Source organism: Erithacus rubecula (genome assembly GCF_903797595.1).
Source record: "Erithacus rubecula genome assembly, chromosome: 4".
NCBI classification, from domain to species: Eukaryota; Metazoa; Chordata; class Aves; order Passeriformes; family Muscicapidae; genus Erithacus; species Erithacus rubecula.
The window spans coordinates 54,244,653-54,257,420 of NC_136686.1; the positions used below are offsets into that span (position 1 = coordinate 54,244,653).

At 40.0% G+C, this 12,768-nt stretch overlaps 1 protein-coding gene across 2 annotated transcripts in view; it reads right to left on the reverse strand.

Moving 5' to 3' along the window:
• GRAMD4 (GRAM domain containing 4) overlaps positions 1-12,768 on the reverse strand; it is a 70,826-nt gene that overhangs the window by 20,155 nt on the left and 37,903 nt on the right. For both annotated transcript variants that reach the window (XM_079304597.1, XM_079304596.1), the window contains exon 4: positions 5,880-6,000. In XM_079304597.1, coding sequence (XP_079160723.1) covers positions 5,880-6,000 — 121 coding nt within the window. The remainder of the gene's footprint in view (positions 1-5,879; positions 6,001-12,768) is intronic.

Here is a 12,768-nt window from a genome sequence, read left to right on the forward strand (position 1 = left end):
ATACTACCATACATTAATGAATATGATGGAGAAACCATGGAACTTGTTACCTCTCTCCTTTCCTAAGCATTCCCCATCCTTAATGAGCTTTCCACATCTTCATTCATTTATAAAAAGAACATTTAGAAGCAATTTATCGATTTATGAATTACAGCTTGACATTTATTGGTGTTATGAGCTGAATTCAATGTTTTTGCTTTGAAAGACACTTGCTTTCATAACTCGTCAGGACTTTTCCCTATGGCTGCTATATTTGCAGCAATTCTTCCTTTCAAAAGCCACCTGAAATGTCATCAGTTTATTTTCTTTAGCTATAGGAACTATATCATTCTTTGTTTAGCTTTAAGAACTTTGGTTCCTGTGCCATTTTCCTCCAGTTTCTATATAAGCCATGGGTTCCTCACCTAAAAACTCCTCCTGTCTTTGCATCTTCTCCCAACCTTGCATCTCCTCCATTTTCAGCTCTCAAAAGACAGACAGCAATAAACATGAGCAAATCTGCATCAACAATTATACAGCAGTGTCTTGATTTCCTCTGTTAGCCACACATCAGATGGTTACACCATATAGTTGAGCATTTTCATCTGAAATCTGTCACTGGAACTGTGTTTCATTGAAGCTGAAGACATATTTAGGTGGAAAGGAGGTGGTCATTCACAAGCAGGCAGGAGCCAGTTACTCAACCCATTCCTGCTGTGTGGGGGCACAGCAGAAAAACTCCCATGGCAGAGCCAAGATGAGATCCCAGCACTGTCAGTTGTCAGTCTTCAGGCTGGGTCTTCCTCTGACATGCTGGGATGTATTTTCAGAAGCAGCACAGCGTCATTACTCCCCATGTTTCTTAGGCAAAAAGTCAAGAAAATCTCATCAAGAAGTAGCTCTGCTCAGCAGCCTTACTGGGAGCACATGGCAGCTGGCTCTGGCCCTTCGTGGTGCTCTTGTTTCATTTCTTTGGCAATGTCTTACTTGCCATCTGCCTGTTACTTCTTCCCCATGAAGAACCTGACCTTTACGAATCATCAGGTTAATGACAGCTCATTACTGCACCTGTGAACCAGGCTATAATTAGCCACTTCAGACAGATCCAGGACAGGAAGCTCAGAATTCATTGTTTGGGCTTGCACACCTACAGGGAAGTTCAATTTCAAAACCAGGTCATGTTGAACCATCCAGTTCACCAAGACCACTGACAGAGGGAAGAAATTATCTTTCCAAGTTTCTGAACCACTCTTCATGTCAGAGATTATTTAAAAGGCTGAAAAACATAAACAGTCTCCAGAACAACACTGTGCTCCTATGTGGGCTTCCTAACTGCAGCCTGAACCTAAGAAGAGAAGCTGCATTAATTCCTCTTGGACCACACTTTCCACCAAAAAAAGGGTCTAACTGGTAACACCAACCCATCCCCAACACAAAACTAGGTCATCTTCATGCAACTAGAGATTGCAGCCATTTAAAGCACAAGCTGTTTGAAATGGGTAAGAGCAACCTCAGACAATGGAGGAGACAAATACAAACTGCCTCTCTCTTTTTTTTTTTTTTAATATAGTGAGGTCAGGGAAGCATCAATATTCATGAATATTAGAGCTGTTCATGACCAGGACACGTGTACCACTCAAAAGCAACTAGCACACTCTGATGCAGTGTCCATTCAGTGCTGCCCCATGGAACAGCACCCAAGTGTTATTTATTTGCAAGTTTAACACAAAAGTTAAGGGAACCTTGACACTGAAGGCCATTTCCCTTAAATAAACATTATTTGCTTGTGCATATTAGGCCCTGAATACAGATGCAAGTTGAGATGTGTGTGAATCAACAGACTCCCCCAAAAAACAGATGCAGACCAGAGTTGCTGGATACAACAAGTGCAGTCACTGCCATGATGTTTTCAGACATATTCAAAGCAATTTTCCCACAGGCTAATTCTAGTTCACAAGCAACTCACTACCAGTTTTTCAACTATTGTAGTACAAGACACTCAAGGCTGTTAACAACTTTCCTACTGCTCAAAGCAACCTGAATATGTGTGTACTTCCATCAAAAGCACACTCCAACCTCAAAGACGCAAAAATAAGCAGGTATTTTCTTAGCCTGGTTTAAAAACATATCTTTTAGGTATGCATAGCCTCTTAACCTGAAGAGCTGCTAAAAAACCAAGTTAAATAATTTTCATGCTTTCCATCTCCCTCCCATGCTATTCTCATCCACAATGAAGGAACAGTGACTTATAGGAGCATTGTCTATTTGGCCCTTGTAAAAATAGCTCACAATGATACTAATAACAAGGTGTGCTGCATAAGTCACAGGCTGCTGCTAAGTGTTGTTGCAAAACTTTTTGTTATTTTTCTCTTCTGTGTGATTGTAGCCCATAATTTGCAGAATATGGCAGTAACAGCTCACACAAACTATTCCAGATTATTTATGCATCATTCTGCTCACAAAATGTCATAAGCTTCAGCTGCCATACCAAATGCTGGGATGTTCTGAAATGTATCTGTGGAAAACTTCAGCTGAGGTCACTATATTTCTGAATAATCAGATACACAAACAATAAACACCATGACAAACAAAAGCACCAAAAATCCTCTCCTTCCATTCCACCTTCTTCCCTGTGCACAATTGTGACCTCAACAAAGACGCCCATGTCCTTCACTAGAAAAAAACCTTGATTGTGAACAAAAGATTGTGAACTTGTTTTCTCCTTGCCAAACATTTTTCATGTTTTATATTGCTACATGTATGGATCTGCCTTACAAATACTTTTGAATAGGACAACTTTTAAAATAATTTTTCTTATACCACAGCATAGTTTGGTTTGCATTAGGAGTGTATTTCTGCAAGCAAAAAGAACACAACATGCAAATCCCAGGCTTCAACTAAGTACCACAAAGCCCTACCATATGAATATCTATTTTAAAACTGCAAACAATTACCTTAGAAGCAGGGTGAATTTGACATAAGCAGACAGAACTTTCTGCAGTTAATTTGCTTAATAAAATTATATTTCCATCAGGCATAAATATAGCCTATTACATATTTGACTATGTAAGCCAACATTTCACCAATAGTCTAATAAAAGTAATTTTAAATGTTCACAGTGAAGTGCAAAATGCAGTAAGCAGTGAGGAATTTCACACAATGAAGAACAAGTTAAGAAAAATCATGGACAAACAAATTTTGCCCCTCCTAGGTAGAAACTGAAAATTTTTCAAAGTCATATTTTGACTTTTTTTTACTATATTTCAAAGCCTGTCTTTTTTGTCACCTTACACATCCTGCCTGTCACAAAAAAGTTGAAGAAGTAGTAAGACTAGTTAAAGAAACACTTGGGTAGAGAGGATAATTGGCTAAACATAATCCCCAAGTGCAATACCCAGGCTGACAGGACTAAAGTAATTCTTAAGATGGCACTCAGGGAGCCATGTCATCCTACCTTAATTTAGCAATGTCACTCTTGCTAGAGATTTGCTGCTGTCCACAATCCAACTAGGCACAGATGTTGACACAAATATTGATAAACAAAGACCTTCCATCTATTTTCTCTGTGAAACCTGTACTCATAAGCTGCAGTGGGCCAGGTCAGCCTCTGAGTCAGCCTTGTTCTGAAACACAGCAGGATGGTGAGCACCCTCCTGCAGAAGAAGACAGCTCCTCATCCTCCTCCAGGACTCAGCCATGAGTCTCCTTGCCTGAACATCACTTTTGTCTGCCAACAGCAGGAAGCAAAGCTCATGCTCTGTACAGCTGTCACTGTGCTACCAGATACTCTCAGCACACAACAGGCACAAGATTCTCCTCCTCAAGTGTCTATCAGGTACACAGCCAGACCAATTTACTGCACAGGCAATGAAATGCACTCTCACAGCCCAGCTGTAAGAGCAACTTTAAAATGTAACTCAAAAATAGCCTGGATCACATCAGTCTGAGCCATTCCACAGTTGTGGTGCTGGCTTGGGAACCAGACTCCTCCACAAGGACCTTTGAGAGCCCCTTCTGAGCTGACTTGGCAGCACAGCTCCAGACTGCACAGACCAGCCAGTGAGTGTGGAAAACCATCATGGTGAAATATCACCTAAAAAAATCCCACTGTAGTGGTACTGAGAATACAGGAAAGGCCTAACCTATCTTTTATCTAAAGCCTTGGTGCACCAACACTCTGAACACTGTTCAAACTCTTAAAACAGTTAAAGAACTGAAATTGATGAAAGGGATGGAGTATTGTTAAAGAGACAGTGGAAAAGCTGGAACTCTTTAGTCTGGAGAGAATGTAAGAGAAGAAAGGACTCATTAAGTGAATGCTGAACAGTAATTCACTGAATCTTACAGTTCTGTAACTACAGGGCACTTCTTGAAACCACTGGAATACAGCTCCAGAAATTAATAGTGTGAAATTCATGGATAACAGGTCTGCAGTGACTGAAGTGAAAGATAGCAATGTACCTTCTGACACCCATAAATGAAGTATGTGTGTATGCTTACAACGAGTGGTTGAGGGAACAGGGGGTGTTTAGCCTGGAGAAAAGGAGGCTCAGGGGAGATCTCACTGCTGTCTACAACTGCCTGAGAGGAGGCTGTAGTGGGGGTCAGTCTCCTCCCAGGTAACAAGGTATAGGACAAGAAGAAACGACCTCAAGCTGCATTGGGGAGTTTTAGACTTGGTATTAGGGAAAATTCTTTCACCAGAAGGGCTCTCAAGCACTGGAACAGGCTACCAATACCATCCTTGGAGGTATTTAAGAGGCATGTAGATGTGGCCCTTGACTGCATGGTTTAGTGGTGGCCTAGGCAGTGCTGGGTTAATGGTTGGACTTGATGATCTTAAAGGTCTTTTCCAAACTAAATAATTCTACGATTCCACAGGAGCAGGAGGTAGACAGACAACAGAAAGAAACTAGGCCCAATGTTGCCTATAAATAGCTTCTATTTCCATTGCCACCAGCAGATGCAGACTGCTAGCCTGAGCAGAAAGGAATTTTTACACCTGAGTACAGAAGGAAGAAGGAGGCTGGGAGGAGTTTGCATGGCATTGGGAAACCACATATCCAGGCAAAATGTTTTGCCTGTCTGCTCTTGCTTGTCACCTCTCAGTAAGTGGCAGTGCTCAGCATGTGATCACCAGCTCAGCCTGCACTATCTCCTGATGACAGCACTTGGTGGTGAGCCTCAGATCCTGCTGCTCAGCCAAGTAATCTCAGCTACTGCTGGGGAAGATAAACAGGCAGCTACCTACACAAGGGCTCTAGAACAACCACGCCCCCAAGTAACTGCTATGGTCTTAAGATCTATGTATCTTATGTATCTAATTAAGCACAGAACATCAAATGTAACACTTTGCATCATCAAGATGGATGTCCTCGAGGCTGAAAGGACCTAGGGACATGGGGAGGTGTTTCTATCTGTCATTGCAGTGGCAAGGAAGGCTCAAATTCCACTTACTCACATGCATCTAGGGTTTTGCTGTGGCACTGGGACATCCTTGCTGCTGCTGCAATAGGAGTAACATGAACTGGGCAGTCTGGAGAAGACAGAGGTTTTGAGAAGAATAACCATATGCAATGGCATGGCAAAGGCTCTGGCATGCAGTAGTTCCAGCCAGGCAAGATCCCAGAGGGAGGGCATCAGAATAGATGAAATGAGGAAGATCTCAACTAGAAAGTGTCATGGCACTTCTGTAGCTACAGCAGTGTGTATGGCTGAGTAACTTGTATGTACATGGATGTTAATTATGTCATTTTACAGGACAATAGACAGCTGCACTCTCTCTGAACTACTAATTTATTTTAAGAGCACCTAGGCTGGAAACATATGCTTTTACCAGTACATCCCAGAGACAGTCAAGATCTCAGCTTTCAGCTTTGCAGTGAATATGTTCCTCTTACCTTGCTTTAAGTACTTCATTGACTCTTTGTTCTAGCTCTAATCTCCTCTGCCGTTCCTTTTCTAGCTCCTGCCTTAACGTTTCAGCGTTTGTTTCTTCTCTCAGCTTCCTGAGCTCCTCCTCTGTTAATTAAAGAAGAAGACAAAAATTTAGTTACCCTGAAGTATTTCTCTAAGAAATTCAAAATCTAATTATGACAGATTAGGTGTGGGGGATTTTTTTAGCTGTGCTATACCAAGTATTTTCATCAGAAAAATAACCAAATATTCAAGGGCTAGACAAACTTCATAAAAAGCACACAACTGTATCAAGTAAAAAATATTTCATTACAATTGTTAAGCAAGGAGGAATACAACTCTGAAATTTTGTTTTCAAGATACAAAACAAGCCCTTAGTACAAGCTAGCTTTACTTAAACATGACATACCCTTCATTTCCCAAAAAAAATAATCCGCAGGAAAGGCTGTCTATTGCTAAATCCATAACAAAAAACAGAAAAAAGTATCTGTTTCCTTCCCTCATGTCTGTGGGTGGGAAAACATGAAATCATGAACTCAGAAGGAGTTATATGATGCCATATAAACCCATGCCCATCAATTTCTGGCAGAAAGTCAGATGGTCTGTCTAAGAGCCTTAGAACCTTATAATTTTAAGGAGTTGTGAAACAAGAAACTAAGTTAAAAATTTTACTTTTCCAAGATAATTCTGTGCCCTACTAACTTCCATGTAATAATTATATATATACTCATGTATTTACTTATACAAACACATACACACTCTCACAAAGTTTTTCACAAGAAATTAGTATCAAGTACACATTAGGCTTTTTTATGGCTAATTAGCCTTGCTTTTTGTCACTGGCACAAAACCTTATTTTACTCTAGAGTTAAAATGGGGTCACTATTACTGACAACTTTTCCCAGATAGGCATACATGAGACACAGCAAAAATAAGATTGGGAATCTTTTTTCTTTTTAAAATTCATGTTTTGTTCACTGGGATGGTTTTTAAGCTCCATCACAACAATCAATAGCATATTTCAAATTTACAACAAATCAGAATAGAGACTACTTGCTATCTCCACTACCATCACAAACACAGGGAGTTCAGGCTTTTTACATTGTGTAATGACCCTCTGGAGGGTATAACATAGTATACCAATCTTGTAAAACAATCTCTTTTGTTTCATTTTGCATATTGCCTTCTAAAACTTTGATAATCAGAGAATTTTGATATCTGAGCCTCTCTGACTCCAATCACTATGCTGCTTGAGGAGCTCTGAAGTGTAGTGCAAATGTCCAGAGGAACTGAAGCCCTCTCCATGCCCTGCAGGACACTCTGGTGCAATGTGTCCCATCACTTCATCTGCTGGGAGACTGTCTCTACTCCTGCAGCAGCAAAAGCTTTAGAGCACAGAATTAGGAGAGATGGAAAGAAGACATGAATCAAAGGGACAACACAGGCTTCCATTGTGAGGCTATAGGCTGAACTCCACCAAAGAGAAAGGAGTTCTGTTATCCATCTCCCCACTGAGAGGTGGTTAGTGTGCCTGGAAAGAAGAGCTGGAGCACAGAAACCATGTTATCCTCCAGCAACTAAACTGAGAATCCCTAAGGATAGGGTAGGGAAATGTCACTGTTGCAGAAGGTATCATGTCTTCTGTAAATAAATGGAAAGATGTGGATATAAGGGCAGACTTCTACATGGAGCTGTTTCTAATGACATACCCACAAGGAATTTTATATCCAACAAGAAAACTGTATTTATAATTTACCCTACTTTCAAGGGCTTGCCTTGTTCCAGAACAAGAGCCTGCACACAGCTGAGGGGAAACATCTGTTGCACTTCAAATGCACTGCAGCTTGTGCAATATCATGAAGATATCACAGAAAGTTCCAAAGCTTGATAGAGATGTTATCTTCTCAAGACCATTAAAGGGAAAAAAATTCTTCATTACGCACTTCTTGTTTTATTAAAGAGGAAGTGACTATGCATTTTGTGTACATAAGAAAACCACACACATCATAAATTAACCTCAATGTCCTTGAAAGTCATATCTTCCAGCTTCCCTAATTCCAGTTGTTCTGATTGAGCTACATCTTGTACTACTAAAACCAAAACAAAACCTCCAGAAATTTTACATCCTGGCTTCCAAAGAGGTCAAGCAGCGACAAATATTCTTTATGGAAAGAGGCAGAGTTAAAGGGTACACAGTGAAAGAGGCAGAACTCCTATAAAACAAACAAAAAAAATAGAAAATACAACATGAAATCCTTAAGGACTGCCATAGCTTCACATTTCAGAGCATTTCCTAACTTTCCCATACATGACTGCAATTCAAATCCACCCCATCAAGTCCTTAAAGCAGTATTTGTTGCTACTTTGGCAGCAGTGTGGTCTGGCACTGTAAAACCTTCGTGTTCAGTTAGCTAAATACTCTCAACTCTGCTAAGCAACAGAAGCCACAGAGAGAGGAAGGGGGGGACGTTCTTCCTTGCTCTCTCTCCCCTGAAATAATCTACTATTTGGCCAAGTTGAACTACACTTTTAAAGCAAATTTCTCTATCCCTGCAGAGTCTTCCTGCAGAGTGAGTGAAGCTGGCTACAAAGAGCAGAGGTCACAGACCCCTGAGAAGAATCCCTAAGAACATTTCACCATGGTATCTATCTACTGAATTTTACACAGGAGTGCCTTCCTTGATGATGAGAAGGGAGGCCTCCTTGGATTTCATCTTCAGTCAGTCAAAATTCAAACATCCTCCCCACTCTGAACACACACAAAAGGGTAAAACCTAAAAGGTCAAGCTTCAAGCTTCCAGATTAATCAGTTTCCATAATTTCCTTCCCAGGCATATCCATCACAGCTCAATATATTCTCCAGGGCAAGAAACATTAAAATACTCCTAGAGGCTCAGTGCATGTCTTAGCTGGACATTCAGGTAAAGCGAGCAGCCATAAAGGTGACCTGGTTAGAGGAGGAAAATTACTACAACAAACTAGTGTCCACTGAAATACTGACTGAGAAAATGCTGGCAAGCCTGGGAACTAGGTCTGGGAACCAGAAGCATTGTTGGGAAGTGCAGCTGCCCTCTCTGAAATGCATAGCCTGGTACCTAGAAACCTGAGACACCCTGAGATGCCATTGATAAGCACAAAAACAAGGAACTACAACAGCCATTTATCATCTGAAAAGATAAAAAATAGTCTGGAAAGAGGGAAAACATCCTGGGAAGGTAAGACTTGGTAACTGCCATTGGCTGTTATATCTACAAGAAAAATAAAACATTCTAAAAAAAAAAAAAATTGACCTGAGAGAATAAAAACAACATCTATTGGCTGGTTCTGGGTGAAATATAGAAATTAACAGCATCTATTGCTGCTGAAGTGGTAGTGTCCCACACTTCCTTATTTCTCTCTGATGTGACTTAATTTTCATCCAAAACAAAACTTCTGCCTCCAAGAACTTAGCATGCTGCACATCCTTTTCCTTTCCTAAGCAGGATGAACTCTTCACACAACTTCCTAAGAGACTGTGGTCCTTCACCCAGGATAGTATGGTTTGTCCTCCCACATCTGGGATGGTTTGGCCCATTCTGACATCTGTCCAAGCTTGATACTGGTATTAATGTAAACTTCTGTATATGTGTATATAAATAATCCATCATAATTATATTTTCTGGGGTTTTACTGAAAAGTTTGCTTCATTAGTGAAAAGTTTGTAATAGTCCATATGAGTATAATACACCTACTTGGTTGCTGCCATACTACTGATTCCTATAAAAATTTGTAACAGCTCAATATATATTATTATTATTATATATATTATATATATATACATACATATATACATATTTGAGTTAAAAATCACAGGTGTAGTTGCCAGCTGTGACTTTTGGGGCAATCTGTAGTAAAGCAGAGAATTTAGAGAAAAAATCTCCATGCCGTCTAGTCTTACAGAAGTCACACACACAACATCTAAATACCTACACAGTGGGTAATTCTTTAGGTTGTGACAGCAGGTGTTACCATGAAAAATGCTTTAGAACATCTCTAGCAAAGTGAACTTTTGTAGAAAAACAGGACAATATCTGGATGCTATTGGTATTTTAAAACAAGCTATAGAAGTTTGTAAGACGAGGCTACAGTAGGGTTTCAATCACAGTAATTACTGCACTTACTATTACACTGTAAACCCTAGGACAATTTACCCCAGAGTAAAGATCATCAGTGACATCTCTCACAGATTACAAAAAAAACTTACTCCTTTCAGTTTTTCTACAGAATTTTATTCCCTATGAGATGTAATGGAACTGTCACACCTGAACTCTAAGGATTTGACAACTGAAACTGAAAGACTCAGCAGTTACATAGTATCAGCTAAGCTTTCTGAAATACTAAGAGCAGTTTTCTGCATTATCTTAGAGCATCAGCCACTACAGAAAATGAAAACTTTCTGTTTGCTCCTCACAATACTCACCTGTAAGAAATGTTCAGATAAAAAGCACTTAAACACCCAAGTACTTAGTTCTGGTGAGACTGAACAGAAGTGAGTATTGTTTAGAAAACAAGGACAATACATCAGAAGGCGTGGCAGAAGGCTGGATTTCCAAACAGCTTGTACGACAAAGCGGATGTTTCCCTTAATCCCAGGATTGGAGGTAGATTAGGGAGCCTCCTCGTAGCTATTTTATATAATACCATTTCTTCCTAGATGTACAGGTATGTTGCAAAATACCCCTCTGGGACAAAATGACTAAAAATTCCTTTGAGAGAAGAGCTAGGGACCACCAGCTAGGTTTCTAGATACCTGAACTCAGTTTAGTGTTACATCTAAGGAAACTGAGTTAAAACTAGAAATGGCAAAAAGCACGTGTGCAACCCTGTCATAACTACACGGGGAAACACCAGTGCTTAACAGGACAAAAATAACCCTTCTATATCTATGTTAATCATGGTAAATCCCCTTACAATCCTTTGAACATTACTGGAGTTCAAGTATGTTATTTAGTTGTTACTAAACACTCTAAATCCCAACCACACACTTTCAATCTGGATCTCACCAGTTGAGCTGATGGAGCCAGACACTGGGACACTCGTCTCCAGGGCAGGTGGCTTCCACCCTTACCAGATTCCCAATTCCTACAGAAAGCTAATATATTAACTTTGTCCCAAGTAAACCAACCATGACACTACTAACAGCACATCAGGAGTCTGAAAACAGATCCATTTTTATCACAGACACTGAAGAGCTTTTAGTCTTCACCTTAAAAACCAAATGGCAGTGCTGTGAAAGACATGGAATGGCCCCAAGACTTATGATAAAGCAAAGATAAACAAAGAACATTGTCTGACCAACAAGCAATCATGGAGGAAGAACCAGCAATGAATTCCCTAACTTGCTTTGTTCCTGATTACAGTTACTCTGCAATTTGCATAGTCCTCTGAAGACACATTCACAATTCATAGCTATAACTAGATACAGCTTAACTGTGCATTACTACCTATTCTTCTAATCCATAATTCCCATTCTCCAGGGCATATGTTTTTTTCCATCAGTGACTTGAGAACCATGGAGATTGCCAAAGAACTTATCATAAATCTACCCATAAGATTTCAGATACAACATTACCTTTTGATCCCAGACACTGTGAGTTATCCTACTTCTTTGCATGCCAGGTGCTTGGCAAAGTGCTTATTTAAGCCATCACACTAGCAGCTCCACTTTATTAACTGTCCTTTCTTCCTTAAGTCACCTCTTAAGGTCATGTTGTCTTTCATGCTTGGACTTCCTCACTTCACTTGGGAATCCCAAAGCTCACTGCTTAGGAGGATTACACTGAGGATTTTATGAAGAAATAACTTAAAAATGTGCTTTGTCAAAATGGATACCAGCATTGTTGTACTCTATAGCTCTTCCAGAGCTGGACAAAACTGGTCTGAAAGAACTCTTCTTTTTTTCGTGTGTGTTTGTGAACATCTTGATTTGACAATTTAATGACTTTCCCTTGTGGTCAGGCCTCTTGCTTGTTTGCATGAATCTTTCATACAGAAAACATAACAAGAAAGATTTTCTAACGGGAATATTGGAGTCATTAAAAAGCCAAAAGGCAGACAGAATCATTAAAGATTAAGTATCTTTATTGAGTGCATATCCTTTCCTCTTCTCTGCCCTGTTTTATATAGGTATTTTGGTAGAGTGGAGAAGTGAAACAGATAAATATAAACCCCACATTTTCAATATCATCTTTCTCCAGCTAAGTCTGCACACATCAAAACAAAGAAGTGACCTGTCATAATCAGAACCATGTCAGAAGTCATGCCAATTTCCCTTTAAAAGCTTTAACACAGGTTTGGCAGTTAAACAATTGCTTTCTGCTTTGTTTTGTTTCCATCATTCCTTTGTGCTTCTCTTTGCTCTTCCAAAGACAGAGCTCCTGCCCCAGTACTTACATCAAGCAGAGCTTTAGAGGACCAGTTTTGAGCCTCTTTGCATACGCCTACAGGGCGGGGAGCAGCGTGGGCTCCTGCTCTGCTGGTAGGAAATAAAACCAACTCTGATCCAGAGACAGTGCAGGGAAGGCCAAGTCTGAACCATCATCCTCTCTCAGTCAGCTAATATTCACTGGTACTATTCTCCTCATCTGAACAGCAAGAGTTTCATATAAACTGTGTTCTCTTTCATGTGATGAGGAAGACTGATTTACAGAACACATCATATTTGACTATATCTTCTTCCTCTGTGCAAACTGTTCCAGCCTCCTCTCTCACCATTCCTGTTTTATATCCTACTTGGAGTGGGTGAGGTTAGAAAGAATTAAGATGCCATTGCTAAGGTTTGTACAAAATAGTTATGCTAACTACCAATTAGTAACTTTACATTTACATTCAGTG